Here is a 21,676-nt window from a genome sequence, read left to right as displayed (position 1 = left end):
CTCAGTGTATAGCAATATATTTATGTATATACCTCCAGTGTGTATACAATCCACAATGGGATCAGAACCACCTTGTTGTGACATGACTGTCTCAGAAGGGGTGCATGCAAGAAGGCAGTTACCCAATTCAATGTAAGAAATCAGCACTGCGATTTGTGACTGCACCGTTAGCCTAAATTGTTTTCAGGATAGGAAAAAGGCTCAAAATAGTAAGCTTCTCTCTATGAGGAAAGACAGCCATATCTGGTATGGATTCCTATCCCTCTGCCTCGTCCGTGTTGCCCTTTCCTCAAATTTAGTCAGCATCTGGGAGCCTCCGAAGGATCTTACTCTGGAGTAAGGGCCTCACGCCTCGTTAAAGCTTGGTCCATTAACATCTGTTAGGGATTCATCTGCAGTCGCTCTTAAAACAGATCCCGTAGAAGTAGTTGGATTTTTTTTGATTAAAGAATTTTGTACATTGAATCATTTTTTTGTTTTACATTTTGGCTTGATTATTGGTTTGTTTTCTTAAAGACAGAGTGATCTTAGGAGGACAAGCAATGTGAGAGAGAGAAATGTGTGAGAGCACAGTCCACTTCACTTGGCTGTCATCATCTGCACAAACTCTGGAAGGCAGAACAAAACAGGGAGAAAGAAATAAGAAATCCACAAGAATAAAGGGCATTCAGTTAACAATGATTACATCCCAAGGCATATAAGATTGGAACATGAGGAACCAATGTCTTCAATACTATTTTCAATTCAACGAACAGTGATTCTTTATTACGGTAAGCTGTGAGTGAGCATGTCATGTATAAACCAATCTTTTCGCCTTTCTTTTTTGCATCAAAGCAAATAGAAATAAAGTGCACAAAACCAGTTTGTCCCTACCCGAGGACTAGAGGAAAGCCTGAAGCGTCGCTTCAGTGTAAATACAAGTCTTGCCCTGGCTTAACTGACAGGGGCAACAGTGGAAAGACACCGACTTCAAAAAACTCACAGTAGATATGAGGATGAGCAGGAAGAGGGAGGAAAAAGGAGAGAGAAAAATACCCGGTTTTAAGAGAATCTTTAGCCCTTAGGGGAGCTTTTTTGCCAATCTTAAGGTACCAGGGAAGTTGAAGAAATAGTGATAGCTCCACCTTGGCTTGCAATGGGCTTACTAAGGGGAGCTTCCACCATTTTGTTTCCACCTATCCATTTTCTTTAGATCTGCAAACACACGAGCGGGAAAGCGGAAGGACGTTGAGCTCACCCTCATAGTTGACCTGTCCGTCTCCATCAATGTCGGCCTCGCGGATCATCTCGTCCACCTCCTCGTCTGTGAGCTTCTCCCCGAGGTTGGTCATGACGTGCCGCAGCTCTGCCGCGCTGATGTAGCCGTTCCCATCCTACAGGGAGAACAGGCTCATTCAATAGGCAAAGAGCGAAGGCTCTACATACAGTACTTTGACCTGTCAGAATGAGATTAGGTCTAAACAAGAGTTTCCTATCTCCCTCTCCTGAACACAGCCCGGACTTATCTGATCTGCTGGTAAATTAAAATGGTCCCTGGCTGCCCCATCTGTGTGACAGCCAGAGACATGCATGGCTCTGGTCCATCTGCTCACCCAGCCTCAGCCTGGCGTTCTCTGGCTCTAGCTCTGCCAAGTCTCAAGAGCCGCAAAGGGAGAGATGATAAACAGAGCAGGGGAATGCTGACACAGACTGGCATCCTAGCAGACTGGCACCGTAGCAGTAACCAAGGTTCTTCAGGACAGTTGCACAAATGTCCCAAGGAAACAAACCTTACAATAACATCGAGCCGTCAAATAGGCTGCAAACAACCGCAATACACACTCCCAAATCACAAGGCTCTGTTTAAAGGGGTTGCATTGTTCCAGGCTGCACAAAGCAATATAAACCCAGCCAATGAGCTCTCCCTATTAGCTTGTGACTCAGATTTCTGCACTGCAATAATCAACCTGCGAGGAACGTTATACTCCGCTCCCTGTCCACAAACAAAGCCCTCCTCTCAGCAACACAGTTAAGGAGACACAACCATGATGACTAACACATCAGGATTGCAGAGGCATGCACACGAGCAGTGGCGCCATTGTCCATCACACATTCAACATCACATTCCTAAAACATGAAGTGTTAGTCTCGCTCTCTCTCCCCCCTACAATCTCTTTGGTCCAATATTCACAACTCCACGCAAAAAAAACCTAAAACAGGTCATCAAAATGGCTCATGTTCCAAAACACTAAGCACATTTCCAATTGACTGAGTACAACAATCAAAAGGAGATGGTGTGGAGCGCGAGTACCTTATCAAAGACTCTGAAGGCTTCTCTGATCTCCTCCTCGCTGTCTGTGTCCTTCATCTTCCTTGCCATCATTGTCAGGAACTCTGGGAAATCGATCGTTCCATTACCTAAGGCCAAACAAGACAGTCTTGATTTTACATTTGTGTGCACAGACAAAAACTAATTTTATTTCAGAATGAGCAGTGTTGAGATCTTGTTGGGACATTTTGGAATGAGCTCAAAAACGATATCCTCTTTGCATCCGATTGCAAGGGCAGTACCATTGACTCAATCTCCATTTTTAAGTAGTCCATTTTCTTCTTCTATGAGTTGACAAAAACTGAAAGGGTGCAAGACACCACCTAGTGTGTTGTTTGAACAGATAAAAGCCAAGGTTGGCGCATTTCTGCCACCTCACAAGTATAATTAATTGGCTGATCCCTGCTGATGACCCGGGTGGAATCATGTGATCCTTCCTTAACCCATAGGAAGTCCCACCTAGTTTACTACTTTCAAAATGGTGGAATCCCTAAACGGCAATAGAGAGCAATAGTAATGGGGTCTTTTTGTAGGCACCAACTTTACCATTGCTTATTGGCCAAAAACAACAAGTGGGGTTTTGAGGGTTTTTGGATAAATACAAGCTTAGAACTTACACGCTTTGTTCTATGAGATAATGTTCATCCGACAACGTCACTTTGTGAATTATGAAACACTTATGTAATCAATACAAGCACATACAGGCTTCATCATTTATAAACGGAATGTTAACGGACTGATATTTTATAGAACACAACGTGAAAGATCTCCTAAGCCAGTGTTAACCTCAGACCTTATCGGCTTTTATACCAAAACCCCATTCATTTCCCCCATAGGAATGGCTGAACGAGCCAAAAAGGTAAATCATTTCCGGTTTTAGGACTACAAGCTGACGAGCTGCATGTCCATGCCAAAGACATGTTTTATCCATCTAGAGTCCTCCAACTCTGCGGGTGAGCCTCTGTTGTGTGGGAACATTGGATATTTGAAATGTGATCCACCATGAAACCAGAGCCATGGTGCCATCCAGGGAGGGTGGCAGGTAGCCAAGTGGTTAAGACCGTTGGGCCAGTAATTATGCAGTGTTTGTGTGTGCGTTCCCATTCATCCACCATGTCAATAATGTACAAGGGTCAGCCTTGTTGGGTTCTGACCATACGTGTGCGTCAGCAAGTGTGAATGAGTAAGTCAGTGTGTGTGTGTGTGTGTGTGTCATTGTACACGTCTCTCTAATCTTACCATCAGCGTCTACCTCGTTGATCATGTCCTGTAGTTCTGCCTCAGTAGGGTTCTGTCCCAGAGAGCGCATGACAGTGCCCAGCTCCTTGGTGGTGATGGTGCCGTCACCGTCCTTGTCGAACAGTGAGAACGCCTCCTTGAACTCTGATTACGGGAACAGTGTGGGATTGGTGGAAATGACTATATTGGCTATGTCCAGTCTAAATGGTCTTCCTATCCTTCATCTGAACTGATGTGAGAGAACTGGACAGGTAAGGGCAAATTCCCAGAATGCATTCAAACATATTGATTACACACAATTGTTCAGATCTGTGCAGATGAAGAAAAAACATACAAATACTGAAGAATGGTTTGTACAAGATTAGCAGCAGTTGTACAAACTAAACAGGCAGAGCAGCCTACAATGTTGGTCACTAGAACTACCTTGAGGAGCCAAGAGCCTAAGGACCCACATTATCTGCCAACCGACGTGAACTCAGTCACGTCTACTAACTGGGATTGGATTGAAGAGCTTTGAAAATGGACAGAAAGAACCTCACTGTTCAGGGTTAGGGGTAGTACTCACCAGCAATCTGCTCCTCAGTCAGTTGGTCAGCCTGTGAAGACGAGAGGAAGCAAGAGTGAGAGTTGTCCACTGCCCTTGATATATTATAGCCTAATTGAGGTAAATTACACCAGTCGCCTAATGGCTGCTCTTTTACTCCTGTGTGTAAAACCATACCTGCTCCATCGTATTCACATGAGACCAGATGAGTTGACATGGCAGTGATACGCTCACCCATATAACCTCAGTGCTCACAGGAGTAGGACAACGTTCACATGCACACTGCTACCCCATTATTATTTGGAATACTCAAGTATTCTGTTTGAGTTGACGCATATAAGCATTTCCGGTTTACAATAACCCGAAAAGGCGTGTATCCTGGTTATGAGAAACCCAGATAAGATGCCTGGGATATGTTGATTTTAGACAGGATAATGTGGCATGTAAACATCTTACCCAGTTTACTTTTTTTCCCGCGGTCAATCCTCCATAATTTATTTGGCTGATATTCTGTATTGGACCACATAGCCTACTGGCTACTTTCACCCCTACATTTCTGCTTATAATTTCCGACATTTGGTAGGCCACATTTGTCAACTAGTTAGATACATACAGCTTCTCTTCTGTCATAGCCTAACTTGTTGCCCCAGAACACTAAATACAGTAGTGCTCACCAGAATGCCTTACATGGATAGAATCAACGCATTAGTAATCTAGTTAACACAGGATACTTTCCAGAATATTTTTTAAATGTGGTCACTGATCTCAGGCCAGTTAGCGCATTCCCGCCAATTAGATCTGTTTCCAGTACTTGCAATTTCAAATCAAACTTTATTGGTCTCATAGTTTTGCAGGTGCAACAAATGCTTGTTTATAGCTACAACAGTGTAGTAATACCTAGCAAATTAATTTAAAACCACAACGCAGAAAAATAGAGAAATATCAGCACGAGCAAAACAAAGCACGAACCACTGCATTTAATCACGGAAAGAGGACTGTGAATATGGCCGAATATGAACAGTGTAGTTATTCCCCCCGCAAGGCAATCAAACATGCGAAACGTCAGTATAGGGACACAGTAGTCGCAATTCAACGCCTCAGACACGAGACATATGTGGCAGGGTCTACAGGAAACGACATCTCACTTCCAGACAAACTAAACACCTTTGCCCGGTTTGAGGATAATACAGTGCCACCGTCGCGGCCCGCTAACAAGGACTGTCCTCCCACCCTTCTCTGTGGTCGACATGAGTAAGACATTTAAACGTTTTAACTTCTCTAGGGTAGGGGGCAGCATTCGGAATTTGGGATGAAAAGCGTGTCCAAATTAAACTGCCTGCTACTCAGTCCCAGAAGATAGGATATGCATATAATTAGTAGATTTGGATAGAAAACACTCAAGTTTCCAAAACTGTTAAAATAATGTCTGAGTATAACAGAACTGATATGGCAGGCGAAAACCCGAGGAAAATCCAACGAGGAAGTACTTTTATTTTGAAAGGCTGTTTTTCCATTGAAAGCCTATACACCATACAATGGATATACACTGCTCAAAAAAATAAAGGGAACACTTAAACAACAATGTAAATCCAAGTCAATCACACTTCTGTGAAATCAAAACTGTCCACTTAGGAAGCAACACTGATTGACAATAAATTTCACATGCTGTTGTGCAAATGGAATAGACAACAGGTGGAAATTATAGGCAATTAGCAAGACACCCCCAATAAAGGAGTGGTTCTGCAGGTGGAGACCACAGACCACTTCTCAGTTCCTATGCTTCCTGGCTGATGTTTGGTCACTTTTGAATGCTGGCGGTGCTTTCAATCTAGTGGTAGCATGAGCCGGAGTCTGCAACCCACACAAGTAGCTCAGGTAGTGCAGCTCATCCAGGATGACACATCAATGCGAGCTGTGGCAAGAAGGTTTGCTGTGTCTATCAGCGTAGTGTCCAGAGCATGGAGGCGCTACCAGGAGACAGGCCAGTACATCAGGAGACGTGGAGGCCGTAGGAGGGCAACAACCCAGCAGCAGGACTGCTACCTCCGCCTTTGTGCAAGGAGGAGCACTGCCAGAGCCCTGCAAAATGACCTCCAGCAGGCCACAAATGTGCATGTGTCTGCTCAAATGGTCAGAAACAGACTCCATGAGGGTGGTATGAGTGCCCGACGTCCACATGTGGGGGTTGTGCTTACAGCCCAACACCGTGCAGGACGTTTGGCATTTGCCAGAGAACACCAAGAGTGGCAAATTCGCCACTGGCGCCCTGTGCTCTCCACAGATGAAAGCAGGTTCACACTGAGCACGTGACAGACGTGACAGTCTGGAGACGCGGTGGAGAACGTTCTGCTGCCTGCAACATATGAGGAACTTTAAATTATGAGATTTGATGTTTTGAAATTGGCGCCCTGCACTTTCACTGGCTGTTGTCAATGGAATTATGATAAGATTATTTCACTTAATTCAATGTGTCTGTAAACAATTATTGGAAAATGACTTGTGTCTTGCAAAGTTGATGTCCTAACCGACTTGCCAAAACTATAGTTTGTTAACAAGAAATTTGTGGAGTGGTTGAAAAACAAGTTAATGATTCCAACCTAAGTGTATGTAAACTTCCGACTTCAAATGTATTTTACACCATCTATTGCGTCTTGCCTATGCCGCTCGGTCATTGCTCATCCATATATTTAAATATTCTTATTATATCCCTTTACTTGTGTGTGTGTGTGTATTAGGTAGTTGTTGGGGAATTGTTAGACATTACTGCACTATCGGAACTAGAAGCACAAGCATTTTGCTACACTCGCATTAACATCTGCTAACCATGTATGTGACCAATACAATTTGATATATACAGTACAAGTCAGAAGTATGGACACACCTACTCATTCAAGGGTCTTTCCTTTGAAGACATCAGAACTATGAAATAACAGATATGCATGTAGTAACCAACAAAAAAGGTAAAAATCTAAATATATTTTATATTCCTCAAAGCAGCCACCCTTTGCATTCTCTCAGCCATCTTCATGAGGAATGCGTTTCCAACCATTTTGAAGGAGTTCCCACATATGCTGAGCACTTGTTGGTTGCTTTTCTATCACTTTGCGGTCCAACTCATCCCAAACCATCTCAAAATGGGTTGAGGTCAGGTGATTATGGCAGCCAGGTCATCTGATGCAGCACTCCATCATTCTCCTTCTTGGTAAAATAGCCCTTTCTACAGCCTGGAGGTGTGTTGGGTCAATGTCCTGTTGAAAAAAAGAAATGATAGTCCCACTAAGCGCAAACCAGATGGGATGGCGTATTGCTGCAGAATGCTGTAGTAGCCATGCTGGTTAAGTGTGCCTTGAATTCTAAATCACCGAGAGTGTCACCAGCAAAGCACCCCCACACAATCACACCTTCTCCTCCATGCTTCACAGTATGAACCACACATGCGTGGATCATCCATTCACCTGTTCTGCATCTCATAAAAGACACAGCGGTTAGAACCAAAAAAAAAAAACTCAAATTTGGACTCATCAGACCAAAGGACTACTTTCCACCGGTCTAATGTCCATTGCTCGTGTTTCTTGGCCCAAGCAAGTCTTATTTTTATTGGTCTCCTTTAGTAGTTTCCTTGCAGCAATTTGACTATGAAGGCCTGATTCATGCAGTCTCCTCTGAACAGTTGATGTTGAGATGTGTCTGATATTTGAGATGCAATTTCTGAGGCTGGTAACAAATGAACGTATCCTCTGCAGCAGATGTAATTCTGGGTATTCCTTTCCTGTGGCGGTCCTTATGAGAGCCAGTTTCATCATACGCTTTATGGTTTTTGCGACTGCACTTGAAGAAACGTTCAAAGTTCTTGAAATGCTCCGCATTGACTGACCTTCATGTCTTGAAGTAAGAATGAACTGTCGTTTCTCTTTGCTTATTTGAGCTGTTCTTGTCATAGCCCTGTTTGGTAAAAGACCAAGTCCATACTGTCTTCTGAATACCACCCCTACCTTGTCACAACACAACTGATTGGCTCAAATGCCTTTAAACCTCTTAGAGCTCGGGAATATTTTTTCAACATTTTGTTAAAAATCGCGCAAAATTTCAAAGTCCTGCTACTCATGCCAGGAATATAGTATATGCATGATTAGTATGTGTGGATAGAAAACACTCTGAAGTTTCTAAAACTGGTTAAACCATGTATGTGACTATAACAGGACGTGTTTAACATGCGAAACTCAAAGGAAAACTGTTCACCCCCCAAAAAAAGAAAGATCAATCCGCCAGTTGGCTGTATTGTCTATGGCCTGCGAAAATATATACCTTTCAGTTTACAAGTCCTACAGCTTCCACACGATGTCGCCAGTCTTGGCAATTTCCTTGAAATTGGTCCTTGGTCAAACGAAGAAGAGACACTTGATTTCATCCGGTCCACGACAGGATGTTTTGGAAGAGAGAATTATCTACCATCATTTCCAGAGGTGGAGCTATTGAATACACATCGCCCCGCGATCAATTTGATCGATTATTAATGTTTACTAATACCTAAAGTTGGATTACAAAAGTAGTTTGAAGTGTTTTGTCAAAGTTTATAGGCAACTTTGTTAATTTTTAAAAATGACGTTGCGTTATGTAAAGAAGTTTTTTCCTGGATCAGACGGGCTACATAAATGGACATTTTGGTTATACATGGACGGATTTAATCGGGAAAAAGACCCAATTGTGATGTTTATGGGACATATAGGAGTGCCAACAAAGAAGCTCGTCAAAGGTAATGAATGTTTTATATTTTATTTCTGCGTTTTGTGTAGCGCCGGCTATGCTAATTCTTTTGTTTACGTCCCCTTCCGGTATTTCGGGGTGTTGCATGCTATCCAGATAATCGCTTCTCATGCTTTCGCCGAAAAGCATTTTAAAAATCTGACTTGTTGGCTAGATTCACAACGAGTGTAGCTTTAATTCAGTACCTTGCATGTGTGTTTTAAAGTTTGAGTTTTAGCGAGTACTATTAGCATTTGGCGTTGCACATTTCCATTTCCTGTTGGCTAGGTGGGACGCAGACGTCTCACTTATCCCTAAGAGGTTTAAGGAAAGACATTCCACAAATTAACAAGGCACACCTGTTAATTGAAATACATTCCAGGTGACTACCTCATGAAGCTGGTTGAGAGAATGCCAAGAGTGTGCAAATCGGTCATCAAGGCTTAAATCGAAATGGCCAATTAATTAGGGCCGATTTCAAGTTTTCATAACAATCGGAAATCGGTATTTTTGGGCGCCGATTTGTTATTTTTTTATACCTTTATTTAACTAGGCAAGTTAATTAAGAACACATTCTTATTTTCATTGACGGCCTAGGAACGGTGGTTTAACTGCCTTGTTTGGGGGCAGAACGACAGATTTTTACATTGTCAGCTCGGGGGATCCAATCTTGCAACCTTACATTTAAATAGTCCAACGCAATAAAGACCTGCCTCTCTCTCGTTGCACTCCACAAGGAGACTGCCTGTTACGTGAATGCAGTAAGCCAAGGTAAGTTGCTAGCTAGCATGAACCTTTTGTGACTAGGGGGGCATTATTTTCATTTTTGGAAAAATAACGTTCCCGTAGTAAACGGGATATTGTCAGGACAAGATGCTAGAATATGCATATAATTGACAGCTTAGGATAGAAAACACTCTAAAGTTTCCAAAACTGTAAAAATATTGTCTGTGAGTATAACAGAACTGATATTGCAGGCGAAAGCCTGAGAAAAATCCAATCCGGAAGTGACTCATCTTTTGAAAGCTCTGCGTTCCAATGCGTCCCTATTGAGCAGCGAATGGGCTATCAACCAGATGACTTTTTCTCCGTATTCCCCAAGGTGTCTACAGCATTGTGACGTAGTTTTACGCATTTATGTTGAAGAATACCCGTAAAGCAGCTACATTGCGCAACTGGTCACCTGATGGCTCCCAGAGTGATTCTCACGTAAAATACAGAGGTAGCCATTATTCCAATCGGTCCTACTGAAAAACCAATTGTCCCGGTGGATTTATTATCAAATAGATATTTGAAAAACACCTTGAGGATTGATTATAAACAACGTTTGCCATGTTTCTGAAATATTATGGAGCTAATTTGGAATATTTTTCAGCGTTTTCGTGACTGCAATTACCGGGCGATTTCTCAGCCAAACGTGAAGAACGGAGCTATTTCGCCTACAAAAATAATATTTTTGGAAAAAATCTAACTGGGAGTCTCGTGAGTGAAAACATCCAAAGCTCATCAAAGGTAAACAATTTAATTTGATTGCTTTTCTGATTTCCGTGACCAAGTTACCTGCTGCTAGCTGGACAAAATGCTATGCTATCGATAAACTTACACAAATGCTTGTCTAGCTTTGGCTGTAAAGCATATTTTGAAAATCTGAGATGACAGGGTAATTAACAAAAGGCTAAGCTGTGTCTCAATATATTTAACTTGTGATTTTCATGAATAGGAATATTTTCTAGGAATATTTATGTCCGTTGCGTTATGCTAATTAGTGTCAGTCGATGATTACGCTCCCGCACCCGGGATGGGGAGTTACTAGAGGTTAAACTTATCTTATAAAAAACAATCAATCATAATCACTTGTTAACTACACATGGTTGATGATATTACTAGATATTATCTAGCGTGTCCTGCGTTGCATATAATCTGACTGAGCATACAAGCATCTAAGTATCTGACTGAGCGGTGGTAGGCAGAAGCAGGCGCGTAAAGATTCATTCAAACAGCACTTTTGTGCGTTTTGCCAGCAGCTCTTCGTTGTGCGTCAAGCATTGCACTGTTTATGACTTCAAGCATATCAACTCCCGAGATGAGGCTGGTGTAACCGATGTGAAATGGCTAGCTAGTTAGCACACGCTAATAGCGTTTCTAACTTCATTCATTCATAGCGTTTCAACTTCACTCTGAGCCTTGGGGTGGTTGTTTCCCTTGCTCTGCATGGGTAACGCTGCTTCGAGGGTGGCTGTTGTCGTTGTGTTGTTGGTTCGAGCCCTGGGAGGAGCGAGGAGAGGGACGGAAGCTATACTGTTACACTGGCAATACTAAAGTGCCTATAAGAACATCCAATAGTCAAAGGTTAATGAAATACAAATGGTACAGAGGGAAATAGTCCTATAATTCATATAATAAACTACAACCTAAAACGTCTTACCTGGGAATATTGAAGACTCATGTTAAAAGAAACCACCAGCTTTCGTATGTTCTCATGTTCTGAGCAAGGAACTGAAACGTTAGCACATATTGCACTTTTACTTTCTTCTCCAACACTTTGTTTTTGCATTATTTAAATAAAATATAACATGTTTCATTATTTACTTGACTAAATTGATTTTATTGATGTATTATATTAAGTTAAAAGTGTTCATTCAGGATTGTTGTAATTGTCATTATTAAAATAAAATTGCCCGATTAATCGGTAGCGGCCTTTTTGGTCCTCCAATAATCGGTATTGAAAAATCATAATCGGTCGACCTCTAATCATTCATATATATATATATATATATATACACACACACACACACACAGTATATTAAATGGTGTAAGAAACTGGGCGACCATGTGTCTGCTCCATCGAGATTTCCACCCGGAGCGTGCTCGGAGGCCTTATTCTCCCTCCCATCAGTTGAGGACGAGGTCTTATGAAGCCTGTCTCAGTCAGTCAGTCAGCCAGCACACTTTGGGCTGAGGAAGTGTGATCAGGGATGGGTATAAATACACCTCAGTACGCCTGCTATAATTAGAGTGGCACGAACAGGGTCGCCAATGTAGCACAGTGTCTATTACCATCTCTGTTGCTTTTTGTGGGTCTTTAGATGTGTCACCACATGTATAGCATTAATTGCTTGAGAGGGAAAGTGTGCATGCACCTCAGAAAATAAAACACCAAAGGAATAGGTTAGTGTGCACAACCGACAAAGCCAGGGGCACACCGATTTTAATCAAGACATGTTCATTACAGTTAAAACAAATTTAAAAAAATAGTTATTAGTTCATTGTTGAGAGTCTTAATGATTTGCTTGTCAGCACTCAAAATATGAATATCATCCCCATATGATGCATTTTGCCTTATATGATTCTGCATTTAGCAGAAGTTCAGTACAGTTTAGAAAGAATTTAGCCCAGGACATGTACTCTGCTCTCTCAGTGAGTCACATCAGGAGAGGAAGAAGGAAAGGGCAGCAAGCAGACTGCAGCTTATTCTGTCCACGCAGCTGGATGAGGAAGCAAGCAGTGGTTAAGGATACAGTTAGTGTACTCCTGGGTGTGAGCATTTATAAGCTAGTGTCAAGCACCAAATGACTCAGGAAAACAGTTGTCTTTGAGAAGTACTGAGATCCCATGTGCCATACTGTACAGTCCTGGTTAAAGGCTGTTAATATCTTATTCACTGTGAGGTGGTGAATTGGTGCGGTCTCGGTTTTTGGCGGGCAGATGGCAAGATCTTCAGATTGTCAATTGCGTCTTATCCTTTAGGGCAAAACAAACCACCATGAATAATACAGACTTAGCACCAAGGCCTCACTTTCATCCCCCAAAACAGCAATTTCGAGGGATAAAGCAGAGCACATGCCTTCGTTTGTCACGCAAGGTATTTTAGTCTCATTTTTGCAAAGCATGCACTGCGGATCCCGTGTCAGTATACTGCACCAACCATGATGTGGTTCAATGCAGGGGGGGCGGAAGGCGTGTGGTAGAGAGGGGCAAGGAAGGAGGGGTAGTAACGAAGATCATTCACGAACAGCAGACTGCGGATCAACGTGGTGCAATACGCAACAACACCACCGGGAAAGGCTCAAATGTCGCGTAGGTATTGAAAACGAAATTTTCGCAACACGATGCACAACAAGTATTACTAGCTAGATCATCTTGCCAGTTAGCTATGTTATTGAAAACATGACAAACACAAGTTCACTTGCCAACTAATACTATCGAGTAAGTTCATTCAATTGGCAGTGTTAGGTTATAACATCAAACAGCGCTAACCACAAGCACAACGCCCACTCACCATTCGTACACCAACATTAACTAGATAACGTTAACCCGATACGAGTGAAACGAATGACCTTAGCTAGCCGTATGTTAAATTAGCCATGGCTAACGTCTCGACAAACAATACGTGCCCACAATCAAGAGTTGTCTTATTGTCCGTAATCCACTGAGTCCTTATGAGCTTTTCCAACTGCCATTTCGTGGTTATTGCAACGCCGAGCCAACAGCCCGGCCAGGTGGTGATATGAACAGTTGTGCTGCCAAACCGATAAACTTTGTCAGTCACATCTTATTTAACTAGCTAGTTTACGGAAATATAGCTAGTTAACTACATAGACGTTGCTCGAACCCAATACGAATTCATGATAGCTAGCGAATTTATGACAGTCAGGTAACGTTAGCTAGCTGGCTATAGCATTCGCTTGGATGTGTGTGGCTATACTCACCATTTTATTATGTTAGGTCTTCAAACTTGGAAAATATGAAGTACTAAATAGTCAATGTTCCCCTCGTGGCTGGCAAACTACCTGTAGTCAACGTATGTATCGTTGTTTAGTCCTGAAATGTTATTCACTAGTCTCTTCTCTGCGAAGTTGCCCGGAAACACTAGGGACCGCGTCACTGCCGATGTGGCCTCATTTGCACTATATCGCTCCGCGAAGTGACATATTTCGCCCCCCCCATCCCACGAACCTGCCAATCTTAACTGCACACCAAATGCGTCAGAATAATAATTTATTCACTTTATATTGACCACTGCACTCACTCATTGCCTAGAACGTCCCGTTACTCATTAAAAAAAGAAAGTAATTGTACTATTTGCACTATTTGCTTGCGCTACGCTCGTGCATTGACGAGAAGCAGACGCGCTCGTTATTTCAGTTTATCGAAGCGGTGAACAATAGCCAATATTTGAAATGGATATACTGCACATTGTAATTTGATAGGTATTATTTTTGATCAAATATGACCACAGTGGTGCAATGAGATGAGCTTCAACTTGGTCAATGTAACGCAGATCCTTATTGGTCCAGAGAAACGGGCAGAAAAGTACCCGGTTTTGTAATTGGCTGGTTGTAAACTGCATTGCGCCAAATTGGATCTATACATTGCAGAACTAATGACTTTATAATTTGCTGTTGTATAAATCGTTCACTGTGTGCTAATATAGGTTTTGAATATGCTGATTTCATATATGACTAATTGGTCAATATGTAAACCGTTTGCAGTAGCCTAGTCTGGTAGTAGTATAGTAGTCTGACATCATGTAGGTCTATATGATAAGGAAAAATGTATGATGTTGATCATATTTTTCCACCTCAGTACTAATGACATTTAAATGGAACCATGCCATGGGTCTATAATAACTGCTCCTTTGTGTACATACAAGTAGATATATAGCAATAATTCTTAATTGCGTTTGTGTGTCATATGAAGGTGGTAACAATATTTAGTCAGACCTAACTCACACTTTTCTGTTTGTGGATCTGTATCATAGTCATTGACATAACAGACCCTGGACCAGTTATTGAGAGGCAAGGAGGAGGAAATGTCAGAGGGAATTTTCTGGAGTGTCTAGTCTTTTCTGTCTTTCATTTATTTGCACACAATAAAAAGTCAGGACAGTAGTTGAAAAAAGTTGGAACAGTAGAATATGCAGTCCATCATAACAAAATCCACATGGCTTTATCAACGTGCTCCCTCTTGTGGAGACAAACTGCATCATGAAACCACAAACAAGGGTACATGCTAAACTCTAAGTATTGTCCTACAACCAGCATCACAGGCCTAATGCACTTTATGGGGAGAGTAAAACTGGTTCCACGATACATTGAGTACATTAAGGATACAGCATAAAAAGATGAAAAAAAGGTTCCAAGTAACTTAATTACGAAAGATTATACCTTCAGTTATCAGTGTTGTCTATATTCAGGTAAATGCCGGATATTTTGTAGCCAGTGTCCCTCCAGTTAGGAGATATCGTACCAGTCATGGTAGTCCAACTTGTGTGACATCCCCTCCGGGAAGCCTGCATCCATGTTTCCCCATTTCTCTGTCTTTGGTGGTGCTCAAACCCATGTTCCTGTGGCACAGAGTTTCCACTGTGGCATCAGCACACAAGCATCTACCTGCCCGGTTTGGCAAAAACATGGGCAACAGTGGGCATCGTAGAGGTCTGCCGTGGCACAGGCAGCTACACAGATGGATCAGCTGACCCAGGATCCAGTTCAGGCCCTGTTTATGATGACAAAGAGAGCATTGAAGAGGTTGTAGGTACAGCATAACCCCAGGAGCATGAGGAAACAGTTAGCCACCTGGTAGGTGGCCTGGTAGGTGACCTGGTAGGTGACCTGGTAGGTGACCTGGTAGGTGGCCTGGTAGGTGACCTGGTAGGTGGCCTGGTAGGTGGCTAACTGCTCCCCCCCCCCACTGGGGGCTCTTCCCCTCCACTGGGGGCTCCTCCGTAGGACTCTACCAGGCTGTTTACCAGGTCCCCCGAAGCCCACCGTACTGAAGGCCACAAAGCAGAAGTACAGGGACTCGATGTAGCTCCAGCCCTCCATGACAGAGTAAAGCGTGGAAGCACCACATGCCATACACCAGGGTAGCATCAAAAAGTATGAGAGTGACAGAATACACAGAGGGCCTCCACCCATCTTTCCCACCCTCCATGTCTCTTTCCTCTCCTCCACCCTCGGGTTGGTTGCTGTTGTCCCGTTGCCTGCTGTTGTGTGTTCTCCTCCGGTGGCACCATCGCATGAGGAAGCCCAACATGGTGATGACCCTCTCCAGGAAGAGGTTGAAGAAGAGGATGGCAGAGCAGCCCAGCAGGCCGTAGATTACCAGGAGGACTTTGCCCTCTGTGGTGGATGGGGTCAGCATTCCAAAACCTGTCCGAGAGGGAAACAGAGAGAGTGGCGGAAAGAGGGAGTTTGTGAGGGAGTTTGCGATTGTGTCAAACGCTCCCACCGTTTCTGTGGTGATACAGTGGACAGTGCAATAATACAGTGGTAGAGTGTGGCTGTAAAATTATTATTGCACTTCTGCAACTAAGGTTTCTAAAATAGTATCTCTCCTTTCATATTTATTTGTTGTTTCTACTGTAAATTAATTGTTAACTTCATTATTACCTATTGGGGTTTTCCCATATCTATAGCTGTTATGTCATGCACATACCCCACAGAAAAGACCCTGTAGCTATTACAGTAGACATGACAACACCGTTTGACAAATGTCAATACAAACCTATTACTGGTGATGACTCCATGGTCCATCCAGATCCAGCCCCTTGCATAGCAGCGGGAAGTAGGGGTGTTGAGTGTGCTGCAGCACCCTCTGGTAGATCAAAATAAATAATTAATAGTAATACAAAATAATAATAATAATAAATCACAAGATGTGTGAACTAGGCCTTTGTATGAGCGGATAAAAATAATCCTCAGCACACCCACGTCAATCAGTGTAGATGAAGGGGAGGAGACAGGTTAAAGAAGGATTTTTAACCCTTGAGACAATTGGGATATGGATTGTGTATGTGTGCCATTCAGAGGCTGAATGGGCAAGACAAAAGATTTACAGTGGTCTGTTAGACAGACACACACACAGGCACAGACACACGCATACACACATAACATACGCACTATACACACTGATTTTGTGTTGTAGATAGTATGTGGTAGTAGAGTAGTGGCCTGAGGGCACACACTTAATGTGTTGTGAAATGTAATGTAAATATGGAACAAATAATTATTAAATAAAGAAATACAAACCGTTTCCTGTGTGTATCAAGAATGGTCCACCACCCAATGGACATCCAGCCAACTTGACACAACTGTGGGAAGCATTGGAGTCAACATGGGCCAGCATCCCTGTGGAATGCTTTCGACAACTTGTAGTCCATGCCCCGACAAATTGAGGCTGTTCTGAGGACAAAAGGGGATGCAACTAAATAAGAGAACATGTTTCTACATATTTTTTTTTACACTCCGTGTATATTCAGTATTCACTGCATCCACAGCTTGTGTTGTTTCTTTCGGTCAGCAAGTCAACCCCACCTCATTCTTCTGGATAGTCATTCCCAAGCTATGCTGAAGCAATGCCTCCTTTTATCAGATTATTTGGAGATCATTCATCCAAATGGAGTCTCCTATTATACTGTTATTATACTCCTAATAGATGCTTTGACTCAGCCTCCAGTATTTATGCTGCATTAGTTAATGTGTCGGGGGGCTAGGGTCAGTTTGTTATATCTCGAGTACTTCTCCTGTCCTATTCGGTGTCCTGTGTGAATTCTCTAATTCTCTCCTTCTCTCTTTCTTTCTCTCTCTCGGAGGACCTGAGCCCTAGGACCATGCACCAGGACTACCTGACATGATGACTCCTTGCTGTCCCCAGTCCACCTGGCCGTGCTGCTGCTCCAGTTTCAACTGTTCTGCCTTATTATTATTCGACCATGCTGGTCATTTATGAACATTTGAACATCTTGGCCATGTTCTGTTAAAATCTCCACCCGGCACAGCCAGAAGAGGACTGGCCACCCCACATATGCTCTCTCTAACTCTCTCTTTCTTTCTCTCTCTCGGAGGACCTGAGCCCTAGGACCATGCCCCAGGACTACCTGACATGATGACTCCTTGCTGTCCCCAGTCCATCTGACCGTGCTGCTGCTCCAGTTTCAACTGTTCTGCCTGATTATTATACGACCATGCTGGTCATTTATGAACATTTGAACATCTTGGCCATGTTCTGTTATAATCTCCACCTGGCACAGCCAGTAGAGGACTGGCCACCCCACATAGCCTGGTTCCTCTCTAGGTTTCTTCCTAGGTTTTGGCCTTTCTAGGGAGTTTTTCCTAGCCACCGTGCTTCTACACCTGCATTGCTTGCTGTTTGGGGTTTTAGGCTGGGTTTCTATACAGCACTTTGAGATATCAGCTGATGTATGAAGGGCTATATAAATAAATTTGATTTGATTTGACACACACCTCGCAAGTAGAGTAAGTAGACCCGAGTCTTTGACAGCATCTGAGGTGTGTATGTTTACTCCCGGACTCTCCAGGCTGCTGTCTGTGAACTTACTTCTTTATTAACGCAGCTGATCTTTGCCTCCATAATCACCTTTCATTGCCTGTTTATAACCCTCTCCAGCTCAAATTAGTATTTTCCCTGAGTTTATTCAAAGGATATTGGCCCTAGTAGTGGTACAGCCCACTCTAATTTGTAATGGCTCTAGAAAGGAGGATATAATATTTGAATTAGTCTCTAAAACAGCATGAAATTACATTTGACATGTGGGCTGTTCTGTTCTAAACCGTTTGTATGAAATGAAAGATGTGGTCCTCCAAACATTTTATTTTCTCTGTGTAGGTCATAGAGAGCATAGATCTCCTCAGCTGTAGTGATCTCTCTGACATGGTCAGTGTGTTAGAACTGTTTTAGTATAGTGTCACGTTTGGCTTTCTTTGAGACTCTTCCTGTCAGAGCTTGCTAGTGCCTACATCATACAGTAAGAGGCTGTGTGGTACACTTGAGAGTGATGTGGCTAACTGGGAAGGTATCCAAGGAGTCGGACGATCTCCCATGACAAGAGCCTGGAAGGAAAGATAAAATTTCTTGCTCACTTTCCTCTCATTTCTTGCCAAGTTTTCCCCTAAATTGTTTCTGCCGCGAGTTGTTTTCCATTCCCGTTCTATTTCTTTGATCGTTATAGTACCTAGTACCTTATAGTGCATGTACTATTTTTGGACCACTTCAGAATTCCGACAGTTCTGAGCAATTTTTTGGTGCCTGTGTCAACGGGTTATTTTGATTTAATTTCATTGTGGTTTAGGAGGCGGAGGATTCATTAACCGGGGGTATATTCTATTGCTTTCTCCAATCACCTAAAGATCAGTGATTACCTTACGGAAGAGAGGAGGGAAGGGTGCGTTTTTGAACAAACCCCCTTGAGACACCATCACATCAGTTTCTTCCATTATTTTTCAGTATATATTATCATTAAAACACTAGATAGTGTTTGTAGTGTATAGAATTGTTTGCCCTGTAACTGCATCCTCCCATGAATGGAACTGGACAGTTTTGATTGATGGTTGTTTATGTTGAATTGAACCAAATCTACTTTGTCTTTCATACAGCAGTTATGTTATCATGCAGATGCCAGCATGGCTGTGGCCTCCCTCCCAGCCATGTACAATAGTCAGCCTGTATTTAAATACTGCTGGAAGGAATGACACCTTGATTTAAACAGTTGTTAAGCCTTATCCAAAGATCAGCTCTCTCTTTATCTCAAGTAGGAGAAAGGAGCAGCAAGGTTCAACCTCTACAGGATTGTGTGTCCCCTGCAGGACGGTTGATTTGCATGAGGTTGTAAGTAACAATAACATTTCCCAGGACATAGACATATCTGAAGTTGGCAGAAAGCTTAAAATCTTGTTAATCTAACAGCACTTGTCACGCCCTGACCTTCGTTATCTTTGATTTCGTTATTTATTTGGTTAGGTCAGGGTGTGACAAGGGTGGTGTGTTTAGTTTTTGTATTGTCTAGGTTTTTTTTGTATGTCTGTTTTTTTTCTAGTCTAGGGGTTTATATGTCTATGGTTGCCTAGATTGGTTCTCAATCAGAGGCAGCTGTTTATCGTTGTCTCTGATTGGGAACCATATTTAGGTAGCCATATTCCTTGGGTATTTCGTGGGTTATTGTCTATGTATAGTTGCATGTCAGGACGAGTTGTTTATAGCTTCACGGTCGTTTTATTGTTTTGTATAGTTTGTTTAGTGTTCTTCCTTTTATTAAAGAAGAATGTATTCACATCACGCTGCGCCTTGGTCTCATCGTTACAACGAATGTGACAGCACTGTCCAATTTACAGTAGCTATTACAGTGAAAGAATACCATGCTATTGTTTGAGAGTGCACAGTTATGAACTTGAAAATGTATTAATAAACCAATTAGGCACATTTGGGCAGTCTTGATACAGTTTGAACAGAAATGCAATGGTCCTTTGGATCAGTCTAAAACTTTGCACATACACTGCTGACATCAAGTGGCCCAAATCTAAATTGCGCCTAGATTCCTAAGTCATATATTGGCCTTTCTCTTGCATTTCAAACATAATGGAACAAAAAACAACAACAAAAAAAACGTTGTTTTTCTTTGTATTATCTTTTACCAGATCTAATGTGTTATATTCTCTTACATTAGTTTCACATTTCCATAAATGTGTTTCCTTTCAAATGGTATCAAGAATATGCATATCCTTGATTCAGGTCCTGAGCTACAGGCAGTTAGATTTGTGTATGTCATTTTAGACAAAAAAAATACATTAAAAAATGGTCAGATCCTTAAGAGGTCAAACAATAGTGATGTAGTGTCACATAGCATACCAAATACACAAAGCAAGTATTGTCAGGACACAGTATGTTTCTATGTAAGTCCGATAAATTAATCTTCTTGATATGAATGTTTATCCTTTTAGGTTGTGAATTTCAGTCCATTTATGTGTTATGTAAATAGGATGGTAAACATGTCCATTGTACTACAGAGTGTTTCTGAAAGTGCAGCACATTATTGCCCTTATGTTCAGATGTTGTCAGCAGTACAACCTGTTGATTGATGGTCCTCTGTCCTCTCTGACAAGTGTGCTTTGTAAAAAAAAACATACCAATTTCAGATAAAAGGCTCAAAAACACCGATGCCTTTTTGACCTCTGTGTGTGAAGGAGTACCCTGAGGAAAAGCATGGCTCTTGGCTAAAAAAGGGTGCTTGTTCAGGCAACGTAATCTTCTTTCGATTATGTCATCTGATGGTTATCAACTCCATAATGAGCATTCGCTTTCATTTTTACCAAGAGTGGTCCTTTGTAGCTAAATTGTTAGAGCGTGGCGCTTGCTATGCCAAGACAGTAGGTTTGATTCCTGAGACCACCTGTAAGTAAAATGTATATAGAGTATACTGAACAAAAACAGAAATGCAACATGCAACAATTTCAAAGATTTACTGAGTTGCCGTTCATATAAGGAAACCAATCAATTGAAATAAAGTAATCATGCCCTGATCTATGGATTTCATATGACTGGGGATAAAGATATACACCTGTTTGTCAAAGATACCTTTAAAAAAAGTAGGGGAGTGGATCAGAAAACCAGTCAGTATCTGGCGTGACCACAATTTGCATCATGCAGCACTACACATCTCCTTCATATAGAGTTGATCAGGCTGTTGATTGTGACCTGTGGAATGTTGTCCCACTCCTCTTCAGTGGTTGTGTGAAGTTGCTGGATATTGGCTTGAACTGGAACATGCTGTAGTACACATTGATCCAGAGAATCCCAAACATGCTCAATGGGTGACATGTCTGGTGAGTAGGCAGGCCATGGAATAACTGGGACATTTTCAGCTTCCAGGAATTGTGTACAGATCCTTGCGACAGGGCCGTGCATTATCATGCTGAAACATGAGGTGATGGCAGCGGATGAATGGCACGACAATGGGCCTCAGGATCTCGTCACGGTATCTCGGTGAATTCAAATTACCGTTGATAAAATGCAATTTTGTTTGTTGTCCGTAGCTTGTGACTGCC

General features: G+C 42.3%; 1 protein-coding gene across 1 annotated transcript; it reads right to left on the bottom strand.

The window, feature by feature from the left end:
• Positions 1–478: 478 nt before the first annotated feature.
• Positions 479–13,733, bottom strand: calm3a (calmodulin 3a (phosphorylase kinase, delta)). The gene is made up of 6 exons (XM_024442103.2): positions 13,544–13,733; positions 4,113–4,143; positions 3,548–3,691; positions 2,291–2,397; positions 1,238–1,373; positions 479–608 (listed from the first exon to the last, which is right to left on the bottom strand). Exons 1-6 carry the CDS (start codon positions 13,544–13,546, stop codon positions 580–582), a joined length of 450 nt encoding a protein of 149 aa, XP_024297871.1. The 5' UTR covers positions 13,547–13,733; the 3' UTR covers positions 479–579.
• Between the last annotated feature and the right edge of the window lie 7,943 nt (positions 13,734–21,676).

Source organism: Oncorhynchus tshawytscha, linkage group LG13 (assembly GCF_018296145.1).
Source record: "Oncorhynchus tshawytscha isolate Ot180627B linkage group LG13, Otsh_v2.0, whole genome shotgun sequence".
NCBI classification, from domain to species: Eukaryota; Metazoa; Chordata; class Actinopteri; order Salmoniformes; family Salmonidae; genus Oncorhynchus; species Oncorhynchus tshawytscha.
This window is presented reverse-complemented; position numbering and strand designations above follow the sequence as displayed.

Coding starts and splice junctions, on each gene's coding strand:
- calm3a (XM_024442103.2), bottom strand. Junction 2,398..3,547: donor CAACGAGGTAGACGCTGATG/GTAAGATTAGAG, acceptor GTTTGGCCTTAG/GTAATGGAACGATCGATTTC. Junction 1,374..2,290: donor CCTTCAGAGTCTTTGATAAG/GTACTCGCGCTC, acceptor TTCTCCCTGTAG/GATGGGAACGGCTACATCAG.